General features: G+C 31.4%; 1 protein-coding gene and 1 pseudogene across 1 annotated transcript; one reads left to right on the top strand and one right to left on the bottom strand.

Moving 5' to 3' along the window:
* Positions 1-6980: 6980 nt before the first annotated feature.
* LOC111394088 (EPIDERMAL PATTERNING FACTOR-like protein 4) lies at positions 6981-7919 on the top strand. Its single transcript, XM_023019867.1, has 3 exons — positions 6981-7118; positions 7203-7360; positions 7443-7919. Exons 2-3 carry the CDS (start codon positions 7240-7242, stop codon positions 7661-7663), a joined length of 342 nt encoding a protein of 113 aa, XP_022875635.1. The 5' UTR covers positions 6981-7118; positions 7203-7239; the 3' UTR covers positions 7664-7919.
* A 5454-nt stretch (positions 7920-13373) lies between these two features.
* Positions 13374-14165, bottom strand: LOC111393061 (annotated as a pseudogene).
* Between the last annotated feature and the right edge of the window lie 2986 nt (positions 14166-17151).

The raw sequence follows: 17151 nt of genomic DNA, 5'->3' as shown, positions 1-17151 counted from the left end.
TTTATGCACAAAATAATTTATTATATAAATGTGCGATTGTAAATGAGTATAAAACCAAAAATATTTTGTTTTAAAAGGAGACAAATTGGGGGCTTAACTACTAGACGGTCTTGTTCAATTCAAGGTACGTAGTAAAGCTTTGTCTGAGCCTCATTTTTGGAGAAAATGAATTTTATAATAGTGAATTTTTTAGAGAATGTCTAAGAAAAATTTAAGAGTTTACATGTAAAATTATGAACGAAAATGAGTTTAAAAAGAAAAATAATTTTCAGAGAATGTGGCTCTCAAATAAGAGCTAAATGCTTGGAGGAAAAAAAAAAAGAAAAAAAAAAAGCTCCCCGGGACATATCCCAGTGGTACAAATGATAAGAGAGATATAAACTCAAATTTGCTGGCAGTCGCAGTGTGAGAGTTTGATTCCTAAAATATGGATTGAGAGTTTTTGTGGGTGTCAGTGTATAGGCAGCTCTTGTTCCCTAACCTGTTGGGACATGTTTTGCGATTAACCTTTCTCACGATACTCCAGGACAGGACGATGGAAAACCCTTAAAATTGGGGTTCATCTTTTTTTAAATGCTTGGAGAAAATTATCTACCTATATATTCTGTTGTGTACCCACTAGGCCTATGGGCTGTAACTTGAAAATCAATGCGAGCATTGTACTCAAAATGGTAGATTTTGCAGAGATCGAGGCAGCTCCAAGAAAAACTTTCAATTGCGGTTTTGCGGTTGAACTGTTATATCAATGACAGAGAGATTGACTGAATTTCTTCATTTGTTATGGTAATAAAATATGCAGTAGATACACCAAAATTTTTAGTTTTTTATTGCATGCTTCGTTAACATTTAACACATTCAGCTTTTCTTAAAAGCTTGTTTGGCATAAAATTTTTTCCTAAAAAATGGAGTTTAAACAAACCCTAATTACTTTAATTGTTTCAAGTTAAAACTTGTTTATATTCGAACAACACACGCCGACCTTGAGATTTGAAGGCCTTAGGCCAACTTTATAATAGTTGAAAATAAAATTATACGTATAAACATTAAAAGTATTAATATTATGGGGCCCCTCACCTATATGTGACCTTCAACAATCTACTCCGCCTATAATCAATGTCAATCATGTGCATCGATCCTCTTAAGATTTTTGCTTTGCAATTTATTAGACTTCAAACCTTAAACGATAATTGATATTATTGCGCGAGAGGAGCTAATTTAATAGTAGTGTAGAATGTTAGTGTCTACTTTGACTTTTGTATATGTCTGAACAGGAAAATACAAAAAATTAATTTAAAAACACCTTCAATTTATAAATTAAATACAAAAAGTAATTCAAATTTTTTTATATGATACTTCCATCTTCTTTATGATGTATATTTTTTGAAACTTTTTTATTATTTCGTTTCTTAAATCGGTTGTGCTGCATGTAGATGTGATTTATATATACATGATATTGTGAAATATGATTAGGTAAAATTTCTTCAGCTAAATATAAAAAGATCTCTTTTCGTTACCTCATCTGTATGTAAAATCATTATATAACTTCATTATGTATAAGTAGCATTCTTCTTCTTTAAATTGACTATGTTCCTTGACGAAGATAACATCGATGGATGTTTAAGGAGGCCAAAATATTCTATTCTGAAACATGTATGATGTTAATTTAAAAGTTTACTGTGTTATTTTCTAAAAGATCAAATTCTTTAAAGAGGGACAATACGTATTTCCTTAAATTCAAAACAGAAAAATAAATGAACGACAACATATACACAGTGTTTTTTTCAAGTTTGCAGTACGACTAAAATAAAATTAGAGACATCGTAAAATGTTTGACACGACGATTGATTTTTAGTTTTCGTTAAAAATATTAAATAAAACCTTCTTTAAAAAGAGGATTATTTATTTGTGTTGAGATTTTTTTTTTTTTTTTTAAACCATCTTCAAACTGAAAAGATGAACTAGTGTGTCACGAGTTGTTCACGAGACATGTCAAATTCAAATATCGATAAATACGACCAAATTTATACTTCTATGTGTGTTATTTGAAACGTTTATCAATTTTAAAATTTGTCACGCATCCCATCATTAGCATTGGTTGGAGCATGAATGAAGTTGTTTCTTCCTTGATCATTTTGTAAAATAAAACAATAAGATCTTCGTTTTTCTTGACGCTCAACGTTGATGTTATCACAATCTTTCTGATAAACATCTTCTTACATTGAAAGAGAGTATATTGATAGTTTTTTCTCATTTCCATGAAAACTAAGAGTGAATTACAAGAAATTCTAAATTGATCATCGGAGTAAATCAACCTCTATCTCATCTCACTAGTCGACATTTATTTTTACTTATTTAGACGAGAAACAAGGAAGAAAAATAAACAAGTTCAATTTATCCCACTCGATACTATTAAAATTTTCTTTTTGCTACTTGTACATAAAAATAGCATATAAGCGGTGATCGAAAATGATGTGAAGGAAAAAAATTGAATGAAAAAATTGACTTTGTTTTAAATTTACAAATGGTAGAGTGTCATGTAGACATTATGATATATCTTATGTAAATCTTGATATATATATGTAGTAAGGTCTTTAAAAAATTTGCTCAATAATTTCAGATGTCACTCGAGCTCCATTCCATTTTATGACAATGATTGTTAAAGAGTTTTATCTCCATCCAGAAATAAGCTTCAACAGAATGGTCGTGCCACGTGTCGTGCGATTGCCCTATCAAGTTGAGCCACCTCAACGGGTGGCTCCCCACACACCCAAGGTGTGTGGATCACTTGCCAAGGTGACGTCTCGGTGTGGTGCGTCCGTCCCCACTTAAGATTCTTTCCTTCATCCAACATTGTACACGCATAAATAAAGAGAAATTTGTGGATCCCAAATTACTTTTTGACTCATCAGATGTTGTCATGTACAAGACAGTCACCCATACCCCCCATACCGTACGCTTAACACAGGATCGCTGCATTTGCCTCCCAAAATCTAAGCACGCCCCATGTTTTCAAAATATTGCTAGCAATTTTATTGAAAATCAGACAATTCCAGCAACTTTGATGGGAAATATTAAGCCCCGTTTGGCCTTTTTAAATTTTATTACATTAAATTTCATTTTCTCTTTCTTATTTTCAACAACGCAATTTTTTATAAAATAATATTATACGTAAATCGAAAAATTTTCTTTCTATTACAACCATTCATTTTTAAAAAACAAAATATTATTCCACCCATTTTCATTTCTAGAAAATGGGGGCCAAATAGGGGCTAATAATTGATCTAAAAGCTAATATAATTAAAATCTGAAAATCGAGATGAAATTCCAATCTTATTTTTGCTTGCGTTTCTTTAAAATAAAAGAGAATAAATTCTCATGAAGCACGAAAAAAAGTCTAATTTTTTCGACGAAATAATCTTGATTTGACGATATTAACGTGTATCATGCTTGTTACCTATTGAATGCAATTTTATATTTTTATATTGATTAAACTTAAGATGGATATGTAACAGCTAAGTGCTCAAAACCATTTTAAAAAAAAAAAAATCAAATTCAACAACTCATCATAACATGACTGTACTACATATATGCAGCATCATCAATCAATCAATTCAGCCTCCCTGTAGGTCCCCTTATGTTTTACATTTTCCTTCAAAAAAAATAAAAAATAAAATAAATTCCTCTCCCTGGGTTTACATTGAGAAGACTAAAAAGACTAAAGACCATCTCAATTTATCTTCTCCAATAAATTTGCGTAAATAATTTAATTCAAATTTAACATTTTAAAGTCGATATTTACAGTCTTATTTGTTTACAAAACTCAATCACAAATTAATTTCTATGGGGCAATGTAACGATATCAACCAATTTCCAAATTCATTAAAGATTTATATGTTAGTTCGTGAAACAGGAATGATGTCGTGCTTCACAATTTGAAAGTTGTAAATCTTTCAATTTATAAAGATGATTTCAACGATTCAAAAATGGATTAATTAAGCATAGATATTATTGTTTGTATGACAATTAGGTCTTCAATTTTCTTACTTTAAACTTAATTTTATCAATAATTTATTGCTACAATTGTTAAGTAAAAACAAAGTCCACTTTTCTACTTGAAAAAACCTTACTCTTAGCCCCCGTTTGCTCCCATTTTGTGAAATGAAAATGGGTGGAATAATAATTTTTTTGAAAAATGAGTGTTTGAAAAAGAAGAATTCGATTTACGTGTAATATTATTTTATGAAAAATTGTGTGGTTAAAAATGAAAGAGATAAAAATGAAATGTAATGAAATGAAAATTAATGGGGGTCAAACGAATATTTAAAGTACATGTTAGATACTCTCTACATTAAGAAAATTATCCTACTAAAATTTGTATTCAACATGCCACTTTACGTGATTATTAGAAACTTCCATAAATAAATGAATCTGAAAACTTGAACTTGAAATAATTATCCACCTTACTACCTTATAAAATCACAATTTTAAGTCTTACAAGGAAAAACATATATTTATTTAAAAATTTAGTCCCTGTTTAGTGGGAATTAAAATCATCGTTTAATAGATTTTGATAACTTTTGATGTAATGTGTGATTAAAATTTTTTGAATTCCATCAAATATATTATTGAATTTAATTATTAAATTTAGTTTGGATTAAAATGTAGGATGTATTATCAAAGTGCTAGCCTCGATGGACCACGACAAGATAATGAGCAAATACCTCATGCTCCTATCTTGTGAAATTTTCATTATTTGGTCAAGTCTAAAAGAGTAACTTTTAAGATTAACTCTTAACTTTATTTTATTATCAAAATAAACTACTTATTTATTTTTAACTTTTATCAATAAATAAGTACTGGAACTCACTACTCGAAAAACATGTAACGACATATTCTTTTATTTAATTGTAACAATTATTAATTGGTTTACTTTCTTAATTTTTGAAAATTTTAGGATCAAATACACCAATAAACTCTATTTCACGTGCACATTCAAATGCATATCATAATTTATTTGCAATTTGGTTTTTTAAAATTTTTAAATTATTTTCCATACTATTTATCTTGTATATAAACGTGATGTTAAGACTTGAAGTTCCATCTTAAAAAGGTTAACCTTATTAAGATGAGTAGTCCAAATCTTTTTAAGTTGATTAATATTTCGGTATTTAACCGATGTGAAATTTTTATCCCTTAACATGCCCATGCAAGATGGTGACTCGTTTGAGCAGACTCATTTTGAAATTCATGTACTTATTTCTAGAATCTTAATCGGATCGAATTGCTCATACCATGTTAAGACTTGGTGTTCTATCTTAAAATGTCAACCTTATTAAAAGGAGTAACCCAAAATCTTTTTTAGTTGGTCAATATTTCAGTATTTAACCGATGTGTGATTTTTATCCCTTAACACGTGATGACGTTAAAGAGAAAAATATTGTGAAAGTTAATTTTAATTTTTCTATAATCTTTATGATTCAATTATCGTTGGAGACTATAAGAAATGGAAGTCCAATAAAAGATTGGATTTTCTTAAATTAATTCAAAAATTGTAGAGGGATGATTATTTTGCTAGAATATGGAAACACTCAACAACTCGATAGAACTGAAACAAGGTAAACTTTAGTTTTTTTATTTTTATTTTTTTGGGTTTAGTAATTCCGTTGACACGGTAAAAAATAATTGTAATTTCAAAAACTTTGAGACGTCTTATTATTTTTTCTATAAATAGTGGATTATTTATCCATGATATAAATGGAAGTGTGTAAATTTTTTTCCGTTAAAGAATTATAATGTTGTATCTGACGTCAATTGTTGTATTTAAATTTGCTATCATCGCAAGCTTTAAACTATTCTGTTAAAATCTTTCCAGAGTATTCAGTGCAAACTTTGGTTTAAAATGTAATTTTTTCAGCGATGCCATATTTTTTTCTTTCTTTCTTTCTTTCTTTTTTTAAATACCACTCAATATGTTACAATTCATTAATAATTTATAAATATAGTACCATCTTGTAAAAGAATAAAATAATTATCGCGTCTTGAAATGTGAAGAACAATGTTAAAACTCAAAAACTACTTTTCATGCAATTTAGTTGTACTTACGTTCAAATAGAATTCCGATATGTCGCTCTTGAACATTGGTCAGTTTGGGACACAACCTGCTGTTTAACTTGTCTATAGCTTGAGGGGCTAAGGTGTAGACTCTAGGATTTAGTCACCATAAGGTGGATACTTGGATATAAAAAAAAAAAAAAAGAAGGAATTCCGATATGTCACCTGCTAGTTTAATATTATGGAATTCGAACACCACTAAGAACATAATTGTAAATTTAGTTGTTGGGTTTTATTCACGTAAACATAAATTTTCAAAATTTCCAATTCAATTCTCCTTTTAACGTATATACTCTTCATTTGACACATGATGAAAACGTGAATAATAATAGAAAGTCTTATCCGTAACACACGAATGAGTATTACTCGAGTGTTCTAACAAATGCGAGAAATGCTGGACCCCACCAGATAAACGAAAAAACTAAATTATTATTAATAAAAATGGCTGTATGGTTACACATGTAAAGAGTCAAAACGAATCCTAATAAAAGCATAACTCTAAATCGATAGATGAATTTGAATGGAACTTAAAAACTTGCGTAAATCTAATGGATTATTCTGCAAGTATAGATTTTTTTACAATATTTTATACAGGAAGACAACTATCTCTCTGTGTTTGCTGTTGCCAAAAACTGTCTTTGATAATAGTCAATTTCTATGAAACAGTTATATTTCTTGTATAAAATTTGTACTTGTTGCATTTCTAAAATCTGATACCCAAAGTGTAAATTATGTGTATTTTCATAAATTATTCTTATTTCTCCTTTTTCAATTGATTCATAATTTTCTTTTCTAACTTCTCGGTGTGATTATATTTCCCCATATAAACTTGACACACATTTTTTTTTTTACTATTTGCACACATTCTCTATGCCTCCTCTCTCTCCTCTTTTAATGTAGGTGTCTGTTTGACTTGGACTCACTCCCACGCTTCATCAATAATACCATCACACTTTTCTTTCTCATCCATATCGTCCTCTACAGACCACCTTAATCACACTCCACACATCTATTGACTGAACTCGCTACTTTTCACAGTCGGCGATGGGCCAATTGTGCCGCCGCCGCCTTAAATTTACACNACTCCACACATCTATTGACTGAACTCGCTACTTTTCACAGTCGGCGATGGGCCAATTGTGCCGCCGCCGCCTTAAATTTACACTCTCTTCCACCACCATGGCAGCCTTAGCTTTCCTTCTAATTACTTCAGTTTCAGCACTTAGCCTTAACCCAACTCGCCAATTCAGTAAGTACAAATACAAAATATATCATATTTGATTACAAAACAAAATTTATTAACCTGTTTTGGTGTTCTTGTTTGTGAGCAGCTGTTGGGGTGAGGAAGGAGGTGATTGTGGAAGAAGGAGGACTGACTCGGCGGAGACTCGGCGGGCCAGGATCATGGCCACCCACTTGCAGATCCAAGTGTGGGAGATGCTCGCCGTGTAAACCAGTGCACGTGCCGATTCAACCCAGTCTGAGTATCCCATTGGAGTACTATCCAGAGGCTTGGCGTTGCAAGTGTGGCAACAACCTGTTCATGCCTTAGCAGCATTAAATGGACAGTTTTTGGTACTGCAACCGCTCTGAGATGAAGAGAAGATATTCTTGTGATTATCAAATTAGGGTGCTGGATAGTCAGAAGAACGTAAATTTTTGAACTGATTAATTATTAATGGTCTGGTCTGTCTTAGAAATTACAAAGTTTTTAGTATTTAGTTTGCTTGTTTAGTACTGAATTCTTCTTGGTTTTCATGTAGAAGACAGATCAACATTGGGATTGTAATATATTAGGTTTCTTGATATTTATTTTCCTTAAATTCGTGATTTTTTTTGGGGGACAGAACAGAATAATAATAATAACACTTTTAACTAAAATTTATTGAGGAGCGATGTGTATTTTTGAAAGTGACAAATCCGTGACAAAGATATCTTGAAAGGGTCGAAATTATAAAATAATTTCAATTACTCAGTAAAAATTAAATGTTACATTGTTTTTAAAAAAAAAAAAAAGTTGAACTCTAACCTTGAAGGCTCCCACCGTCCCTCCCTAGAGTTTTGTGAGGAAGGTAAATCGCGGGATGTGTCCCAACAGGCCAAGGAACAGGAACTGTTTGTATACTGCGTCTATAAGGAGTCCAATTTCATATATCAGAAATTGAACTCCCACACTGTGATTGTCAGCAAGGCGTGAAATAAACTCACTCCTATCCTTTGCATCACTGAATTATGACCGGGGCATTAAATGTTGCATTGTTAAACTCGAGAAGAAGAGCAAGCATGCAGTAAAAAATGAGATATATATTGCAAGTCAAAACTGTGCAGACAAGATATTCTTAACTGAATAGTGCTGGACTGTTTTGTGTCATGATTTTCTGCACCTTGCAGTAAAGATTTGCAGTAATTCATTAATTGCAAAAATTGTGTTGGAGTTTGTCAAGTTACGTGTCTTTTAGCAAGTTAGTTGATTTATTCACACATCTTTCAATTTTATAGCACCGTTAATTTAACACTCCCTCGGACAGACGCATAAAGAAAGATTTGATTTCCTTATTCGTTTTCCAAATTTGGTATGAGCCTGTTTGGGAGTGATTTTGAAAATTGATTTTTTGACCGTTAGGAGAAAAGTGGGATCTACCTGTGAGAGAAGAAGTCAAATATGACGGCTGTAATAGTAAAATAATGGTCAAAAAATCAATTTTTTTGATGAAAAAATTGGGCCCAAACAAGCTCTATGTAACTTTCCTAATTGAAAATATAAATATATTTTAGCTTTGTAATATGCCTCTATTTAATTTACATTGTTATTAACAAATATTAACTAATCTTATTTAATGTAATTAGATGTATATTAGAAAAAATATAAAAAAGATTATAGTTTAATATATATTAATTGCATTTCTCAATCTATGTGAAAATGGAAACAAACATATCTTTATGGGATTAAGTTAGTAAAAAGTTTTCAATTCGGTATTCTTATTAAAAAGAAGCATGACAAGCAAGCGTAACTATGTTAAATATGTAAAAACAAAAAGAAAAAAATTATATTATTTATTGTATTAATTTTAAATTAAATACATTTTAAAAATTATTTTATGCAGTATAATTTATTGGATTAGAGGAGACAAGTTGGCGAAGAAGACATCGGAGACACCTGCATTTGAAGAACCCCAAAGGTCAAATCAGTTTACCCATTCCCAGACCATACAGAAAAACATCTTGGTTGTTTGAATGGCTTCGCTACATGCATCTAGACGTTTACACGTTCCTCATGTGAGCGGCGGGTCCGTGCATTTATTGTGTGCGAGCCCCACCCCCATGTGAGGGGCGGGCAACCGGACGTTTACACGCCCGAATACAAATAGTATTGTCCTTGTTTGAATTATGAAACATGGGAAGCTCTTAAAAAATATAAAAGGGAAATTATTCGAAGTGTCATTTGATTTCACAGTGAAAATTCTTGGCATTCAATTACAAGCAATTATTTTAGGTCATACGATAATAATTTTCCAGATAAATTTTCACAATTTTTATTTTTTAAAAACATAGGGCACATAATGTTCAGTTCAGTGGTGTCGAAATGGGTCATATGGTCTAGGCCTAGAAAGACCCACCCAGTTAATAAATAGGGATTTAAGCTCTTGTTTGAATCCCTCTTCTTCGAAAAAAAATGCATTTGTAAGCAACTTTTTGATATCCCTTCAATTATACATTCTTCAATAAAATAATATTATAAGTAAATTCAAAATTTTTTTTTATTTTTCTACCACACATTTCACATCGATACGTTATTCAAAAATGGATTTTATGGCAAAAATGGATCTCAAACAATGGCATAAATCTGTTTGGCTGGTTCACGATCTCCCATGATAATGAATGACTCATACCGATGACTAATATGACCTAATTTAGTAAATAAAAATATAAGTTAAATTATAAACCATTATAATCAATATTCTAAAATGCACTCATATATTTTGTATAAATCCACATATATTCGATGCTTTTTCAAATGCATCGCATATGAAATATGCGCTGATAATTCGGTCAACCATTTCGTTGACTGCATATATAGGCTTAAATGTTAAAATGCGCAACTATTTAAGTTAAAAAGTTTGTTAAAATTAACCAACAAATTGCAACCGAATTTTATAACTCAAAAAGGCAAATTGAGCCCAACAAAAATCAATTAGCTCAAATCACCTAGGCCTATGAATTATATACATCAATATGTACGATTGTTACTTTAAAAAAAAAAAATCAAAACAAATTTTTCGTATAGTTGAAACTATCTACGTCTAGCTAGTGCATCTTTCTTCTTTGATCTTTCTCTAGTTTTACTAGCAAGTTGTGTTGATAATGCATAATCTTGGATGATGGTTGTGATTTTGAGGAGGTTGATAATGATATCTTATCATTTACAAGATATAATAGAAATTTTCGAGTTGAAAATAAGGGAGCCCGATGAAAATGATTTTGCATCGGATGATATGGAAGATGAGTTGGATGAAGAAGAGATTGAACTGGAATCGATAGGGAGTTATATAAGATTTAGGATTTTTTTAAAGTTTGTATTTGCGTCTAATCAAATTGTAGAAATTGATCACCAAGTAATTGTTGTACTTATGAATTTGAGCAATATGTTTTTGTTGAAAATTTAAAGAACAATAATTTTTTTTTTTAAAATTTGAAAAATATGTATAAAGTTCAAGGATGCATTATTTATTTATTAGTTTAGAATATTTAAAATAATATTAAAAATTGAAAAATGCATAATTACGCATATGCTTCACGTAGATGCTTGTAATGCTTAATGCTTGACTGCAATGCATGCATTACGCATTTTAGAACCTTGATGATAACTATATGCTACTCACTTTTCACTTATAATTTTCACACAATCTCTCACCACGTTAATTAGAATATACTTCAACTATAATGATGCATCTACTATTACTAATAAACTCTATTTGCAAATTTGTTATATTTCCGAACAGTTTAACAATGTGATCTAAGCGACACCAAATGAGAGTACTTATTTTTTTTTAATTATAATTTAATTTAAAATTATGTTAAATTTCAAGAAATGACAAAAAAGAAGAAGCCAAGTGGCTTGCACCAGCCCAACTCACAATGTTGACAGGTTTGTGAATCGATCCGATAGTTCAGGCTAGGCCCCGATCATATTTTGTGATGATCTTAAATTACGTATGGATGCAGACTTGTCAATTTCAACTAGTCATCCATTTTGACACTTCTAGTTCGGACTTTCGTCTTGAAGCGACACGGAAGTTTGAGTCTAGGCAACCACACATTTTGACACTCCCAACGGGAGGTCTAAACTAATTGGAGTTGAAATGTCTTCTATATTCGTCTCCACAAAAACCCTATATCGAAAATCTTAGGCTCTACCGAACTAGCCATCTCTTTTCCAAGATTCATACACGGGAGTGGTCATGGGCTGGGATGGTGCATGGTGGCTAGGTTAGTCGGAAAGTCTTGAAACAGGTATGGATGGTGGATTTGATGTGTCCGTGATGGCAGTGTATATTATTGAGAGAACTAAATTTGGGGAAATTATTCGTCCAAATTAGATGGGTGTTTGCTAGGGGATTAAAATTAGATTTTTTAGTAGCGGTGGGCATGGTTGGTTCGATTATGAGTATTTAGTAAGTGGAATCGTCGGGTCCAAATTTAATTATGGAATCGTTAGGATTCGGTTTTATTCGGTTCTTAGGCTTTGTACTATAGTTTTTTTTTAATATTTACAAAGCTATTAATTCAACTAATAACATATTCAATTTTAACTCTTACAAAATAACGTAGTCCAATCTTATATATCTTTTGCGTCTCTCTTTGCCGAGTTCTTCATAGACTTGATTGTTAAAATCATAAGAAGATGACGATAGCGATCTTACAACAATTAAAAGATGAGCTGTCGAGATTCAATTCGATTTCTCCAAAACGTTAGAAACGACACTATGGTAGGATAATAGATTTGGGTAAAATTTAGGTCAATTTAATTAAATTGTACTTGTACTGAAAATTAGAAATAGTAAAATGATATTTTTGAGTTTGAGGTTCTTCATTTTGAATTGCTTGCGAGCAACCTTTTGACAAACAAAGTGAAAATCCATTTAAAAATGCTTCAGGTAGGGGAATAAAGTGAAAATGCCATCCCTGTAGACCTCGCTTATCTTCCCCGGTCTTTCGACAATGGGAATAAAGTGAGAAAAACTCTTTACCCTTCTGGATATATCATCCCTCTCTCCAACATGTCTGAGTTCTTTCTTACCTCTCATCTGTAGAGAGAGCTTCGCTATGGGGCATTCTTTTTCGTTTGAGTTTAGCATCCCTTGCTTAGTTTCCATATCTCGGTCCCTTTCTGAACTCCTTTTTGTGGTAGTCTATTGCTTTCTTCTTGTGAAAACCTTGAGCAAGAGTAGAGGCCGTTTATCTCATATAATTTATTGGGTCGCATGGTACTTCTCGGCCCTGTCTCCGAGGGACAGTTGAACGAGCCACTCATGAATGTTTTCGGGTTGGACGAGCCAAGAACTCGAACATGTTTAGTCTTTTTTTGAGCAAGAATCATAGCCTTACCTTATCTTCTAACCTTATATTGGTCTTTTTTTTTTTTTTTTTTTTGAGCAAGAATCATAGCCTTACCTTATCTTCGCCATGAAAGATTAAAATAATTTGACTTATTTAAAATAAATAAATTTAAAAAAATTAGAGAGATTTGGTTCTTATTCGATTTTCTGTTCTTGATCTAGAATCGAGAATCGAACTGAACCCGTCGATTTTCGATTCAGATACTTATTCGGATATTTAATTTAAGAAGAATCACTTGATTCGGTTCAGTTCGGTTCGGGTTCAGTTCAGGAGTTTTGCCTAGTCCTATTTTTTAGTAGATTGTAATAGAAATTTTTGAAATGTGCGATTGAAAAGTTGAGGAACCTATAAAAGATGTGGTTAATATTTATTATTTGACTTTGACTTAATGCTTGTTTGGTAAGGATTTTGGTAATTGATTTTTTGACCGTTAAAGATAAAGTGGGTCGTACATGTGAGAGAAAAATTTAAAAATGAATGCTGGAATAGTGAAATAACGATAAAAAAATTGATTTTAATTGCCTTTTAAGCCCTAATCCAAATCATTTACCAAAACTAGATCAAAGACAATTTTAAGCCTGCTAATGGAATACTTGGGCCTTCTGAGCCTTACGATGGTCATACCAACGATTTCACCGTCGAAGCTACAGCTGAATCATATGAAATAATTGTGATTTATACAAGAAATTGACACATAAAATTTTACTCTTACACAAGAAATTCAGATTTTTGGGGACATTTCCATCTTTAACAGCCATCAACTCCCTTTAATTGCCTTCCAAATAAGCTTTCATTAAAGCAATCACAAGTCCTCCAACAAATCCTCCTCATGCCCTCTCTTGATTCCCCATTCTTGCACAAACAATATGTCGACTTTCCTCGAATCCCTTTCCTCTTGTCGTCTACCATATCCAGATGCCCATAATCCTTAACAACAAAATAAAATGCCGGTTTTGGACATTCGTTAAAGAAGTCTTGATGAGGGAAAAGAGGATTCCGTTTCAGTTCTCCCAACCCCGAACCTATAACCATTACTGCCGTATCAAAGATCGAACGATTGAGCTACGTAATTTAGGACAGGTGGGGGAGTTTGTTATCCCTTGTCCATTCCATCAACAGAATCAATGCCTATCAAGGCTGAAAACTTCAAACAAGCGACTTGTTTTTTCAGACCCAGAGCGAAGGTGACCTTTCCTCCTCGACTATGTTTAGCAAGTCCTAGCTTTGTCAAGTCTGGTCGAACATGAGATTGAAGAAAGTTGGACAGTCATTCTGATAACTAATTCATTATATCAGCAGCGATCTTGATTTCTTTGTTTGCATCTGGTCCTGTCGCGTTTCTAAGCCATAATTATCCTTCATAACATAAACATTTCATGAATCTTATTACCTTCATGAATGGTTAAATTTCAACTACGACCGAAATAAGGACCCATTCTGTAGTGTCTGATGGATGGAAAATACATAAAAAGTGAACAATAAACTGAACTATTAGTTAATGGATAGCGAGGCTGATATGACGGAGAAACAATTCCCGCCACAAATAACACAACAAACTAATCTAATTTTCAATAAATTTTAGGTCGATTGTATAAACACCTTTCCACCACTCCTAGATATACTCGAAATTCCAAAACAAACATTCTAACTTGTTCTGCTCAGGTCTTTTAATTCTTATAAACACGAGACTGGTCTATGCAAAACATGACCCAACAACCTAAGGTCATTGTTCACTTAATCCTCTATGTGTCTTGCCACTTGTTGGTGTCTATTATATATTTTTATCTTAAACATCTTAGTATTTTCTATGATTTTCATTTATACTATTTTTTCCAACAGCAAGATAATCAGTACCATAATCCATAATACAAAGGAGGTCTAATACGTTAATAATTGCCATTAACTTGTAATGGAGAACAGAACATGAAAGGATAAAGATCATATCCTAATAACCATAAACAGCAAAACAAATTAAGCTTATAATCAAACAATTCATGTCCCAGCTTACTTAAACAATAAAAAGCTGATTAATCAAAACATTTGACAAAATCTTCTTTGAAATAATTCTATAAGTCTGTTGGAAATTTCTATATGGAATTGGTTTTGACCAATTCTTAAATATTTAAGTTAAAATTGTTATTTGGTAAACGGAAAATTAAGCCACATTTAAATCACTTAAATACATGAATTATTGAAAAATTACCTAGAATATTATGGAATATTTTAGAAATTATTTAGTTGAAAATGTGTGTCTTTCTATATGAAAAATTGTAACTTTTAGTATTATTATTTTTCAAGAGCTGTATCTATTCAAATATAGAGACTAATTTCAATAGTTTTGTCTCTTCCATAGGTTGTCTTTTAAGAAAAACCTTTTCAATATCTATATATAGACTTTATGTGTTTGTTTTCATTCATTCATTCGCTTCATGATTGCATTACCATACTAATGCATATTTACTTCAAAATTCTTCATTTATTTGAACTCACGTTTCATATAAAGAGAGTTCTAAACATAAGTATGTTCGTTGTTCTACATAATTTGGAGTGTTATTATTGAGTGAAGTGGTTGTTGTGTTTTAGGAGACGAATGTCGGAAAATCATTAGCAACCATGTGGGGGTATTATTGTCTTAAGGACAAAGAGTTGAACTCTTGCCTCAACCAAATTCACGTTCATTCATTTCTCGTTTCTACTTTACATATTCGATTTTGGTAAGTCAAGATTCTATCCGATTTTATACACATAGAAAGTATGTTATTTGAATATAATTTATGCACATCTATTTTTTCCAATAATCTTAAGACGATAATATCATGCATTTTATATTTCATAATTGAGTTTCGTACTTCAATAATTCGTTTGCATGAATAAAGTATCATTTCTATTGCATTCAATAATTTGATTGCATTAACTAGACACTATGCATCATTTTCTACCAACAATTGTTGGTTTCTTTAGTCATAGTTAATACAGCATGTTGTTCTCAATTGAATCGTTTCATGCATCTTTATATGTTGTGTCTCAAATTGAATCTGTGCTGACATTTGAAATTTATATTCACATTAAGATTAAGAATACGTTTACAGTAGTTAAATCAAAATGCATGATTTACTTATTATTCTATGGAAGGCAATAACTTTCTCTTGTTTTAAATACAAAATGACTTCCATGGGCACCAGGATCATACATGTTTAATTGTCTCAAAGTTGCGTGCCTCTGACTCAATAAGATTCAATATGTGTCTTTACTTTAATCTGAATTTGACATATATTAATAGAAAAAGTCATAATTGCATATACATTGATGTTCTAATCTATATTATGTGGATAATTTATTAAAGACAGAAATAGGATATGAATTTTATAGGTCTAATCCTACGAGTTGGATATATAAATGATGAAGATTCTATTTTAATTGAATCAATGTTCACTATTATGTGTTATGTCATAATGAAATGCACCATAGCCCATTGTTTTATTTGCTATACATGCGAAATCAGAATAGTATAATTGAAGTGTATAGAAACATACCTAAGATGCATGGCTTTTCATGGAATGTAAAGTGAAAATTCAACTTGGGTAGGGATTCTCATCTGAATCTATATGGTTTTATAAATTCATCATTGAATTAATATTGTATGAAATCAAGTTTTGTTGAAGGGCACCATCACTTCTCTTTGTATTTTATATCCATCCATTAAAATTAAAGGAACTAAGGGCAAGAAGGGTCTTCTTAAGTATAACTTGACTTTAGCAAGTCTCCAATGTTGTGGGAAAAATATCTTGTTTCTGTAAGTGTTATGCCATAGATCCAATCGATTTAGATTGTAAACACTTTTAAATATGTTTAATGTATTTATTTTTGACAAGATCTATTATTTATTTAAATTAATATTTAGATGAATAATGTTAAAAAATAGAATCCGAAGATTCAAGTTTCAACAATTTGTTAATCACAAGGAGTTGTGATTGTGAGATGCAAATTACATATGATTGGATTTTAAATAATTCATGATCGTAAGTAATAACGAGATATGAATATCATCATTAAGGATAGATCATCATGTGTGATATTTCTTACTTGTGAAGTAAGTAGCTGATCTTACAATCTAAAGGGTAATAACACTTAAATGAATGTGTGGATGTTTTGTTATAGAGCAAAATATTGGAGACCCGCTAAGAGATTCCACATGGATAACTATCTGAATATCAGTGATTAATCTCTAACGTTCGGTAGTGGAATTGATCTTTTGACTTGAGGTCGTCATAGTGCCTTGTGTCCAGTCATATTTTGACGGTGTTGATGTTGCTCTTCCAAGGGTCGCTAATACGACATCGCATGGGTATATGAAGAATCATATGAAGATTGTGAATGACCAATAGAGGATTCGTCACACTTAGATAGTAAGTTATTATGATC

Source organism: Olea europaea, chromosome 4 (genome assembly GCF_002742605.1).
Source record: "Olea europaea var. sylvestris chromosome 4, O_europaea_v1, whole genome shotgun sequence".
Lineage (NCBI taxonomy): Eukaryota > Viridiplantae > Streptophyta > Magnoliopsida > Lamiales > Oleaceae > Olea > Olea europaea.
This window is presented reverse-complemented; position numbering and strand designations above follow the sequence as displayed.

What these genes read in the sequence shown, in the direction of transcription:
- LOC111394088 (XM_023019867.1), top strand. Translation starts at nt 7,240, where the DNA reads ATGGGCCAATTGTGCCGCCGCCGCCTTAAATTTACACTCTCTTCCACC. An exon ending in TAACCCAACTCGCCAATTCA is followed by an intron (nt 7,361 to 7,442) that starts GTAAGTACAAAT and finishes GTTTGTGAGCAG; the next exon opens with CTGTTGGGGTGAGGAAGGAG.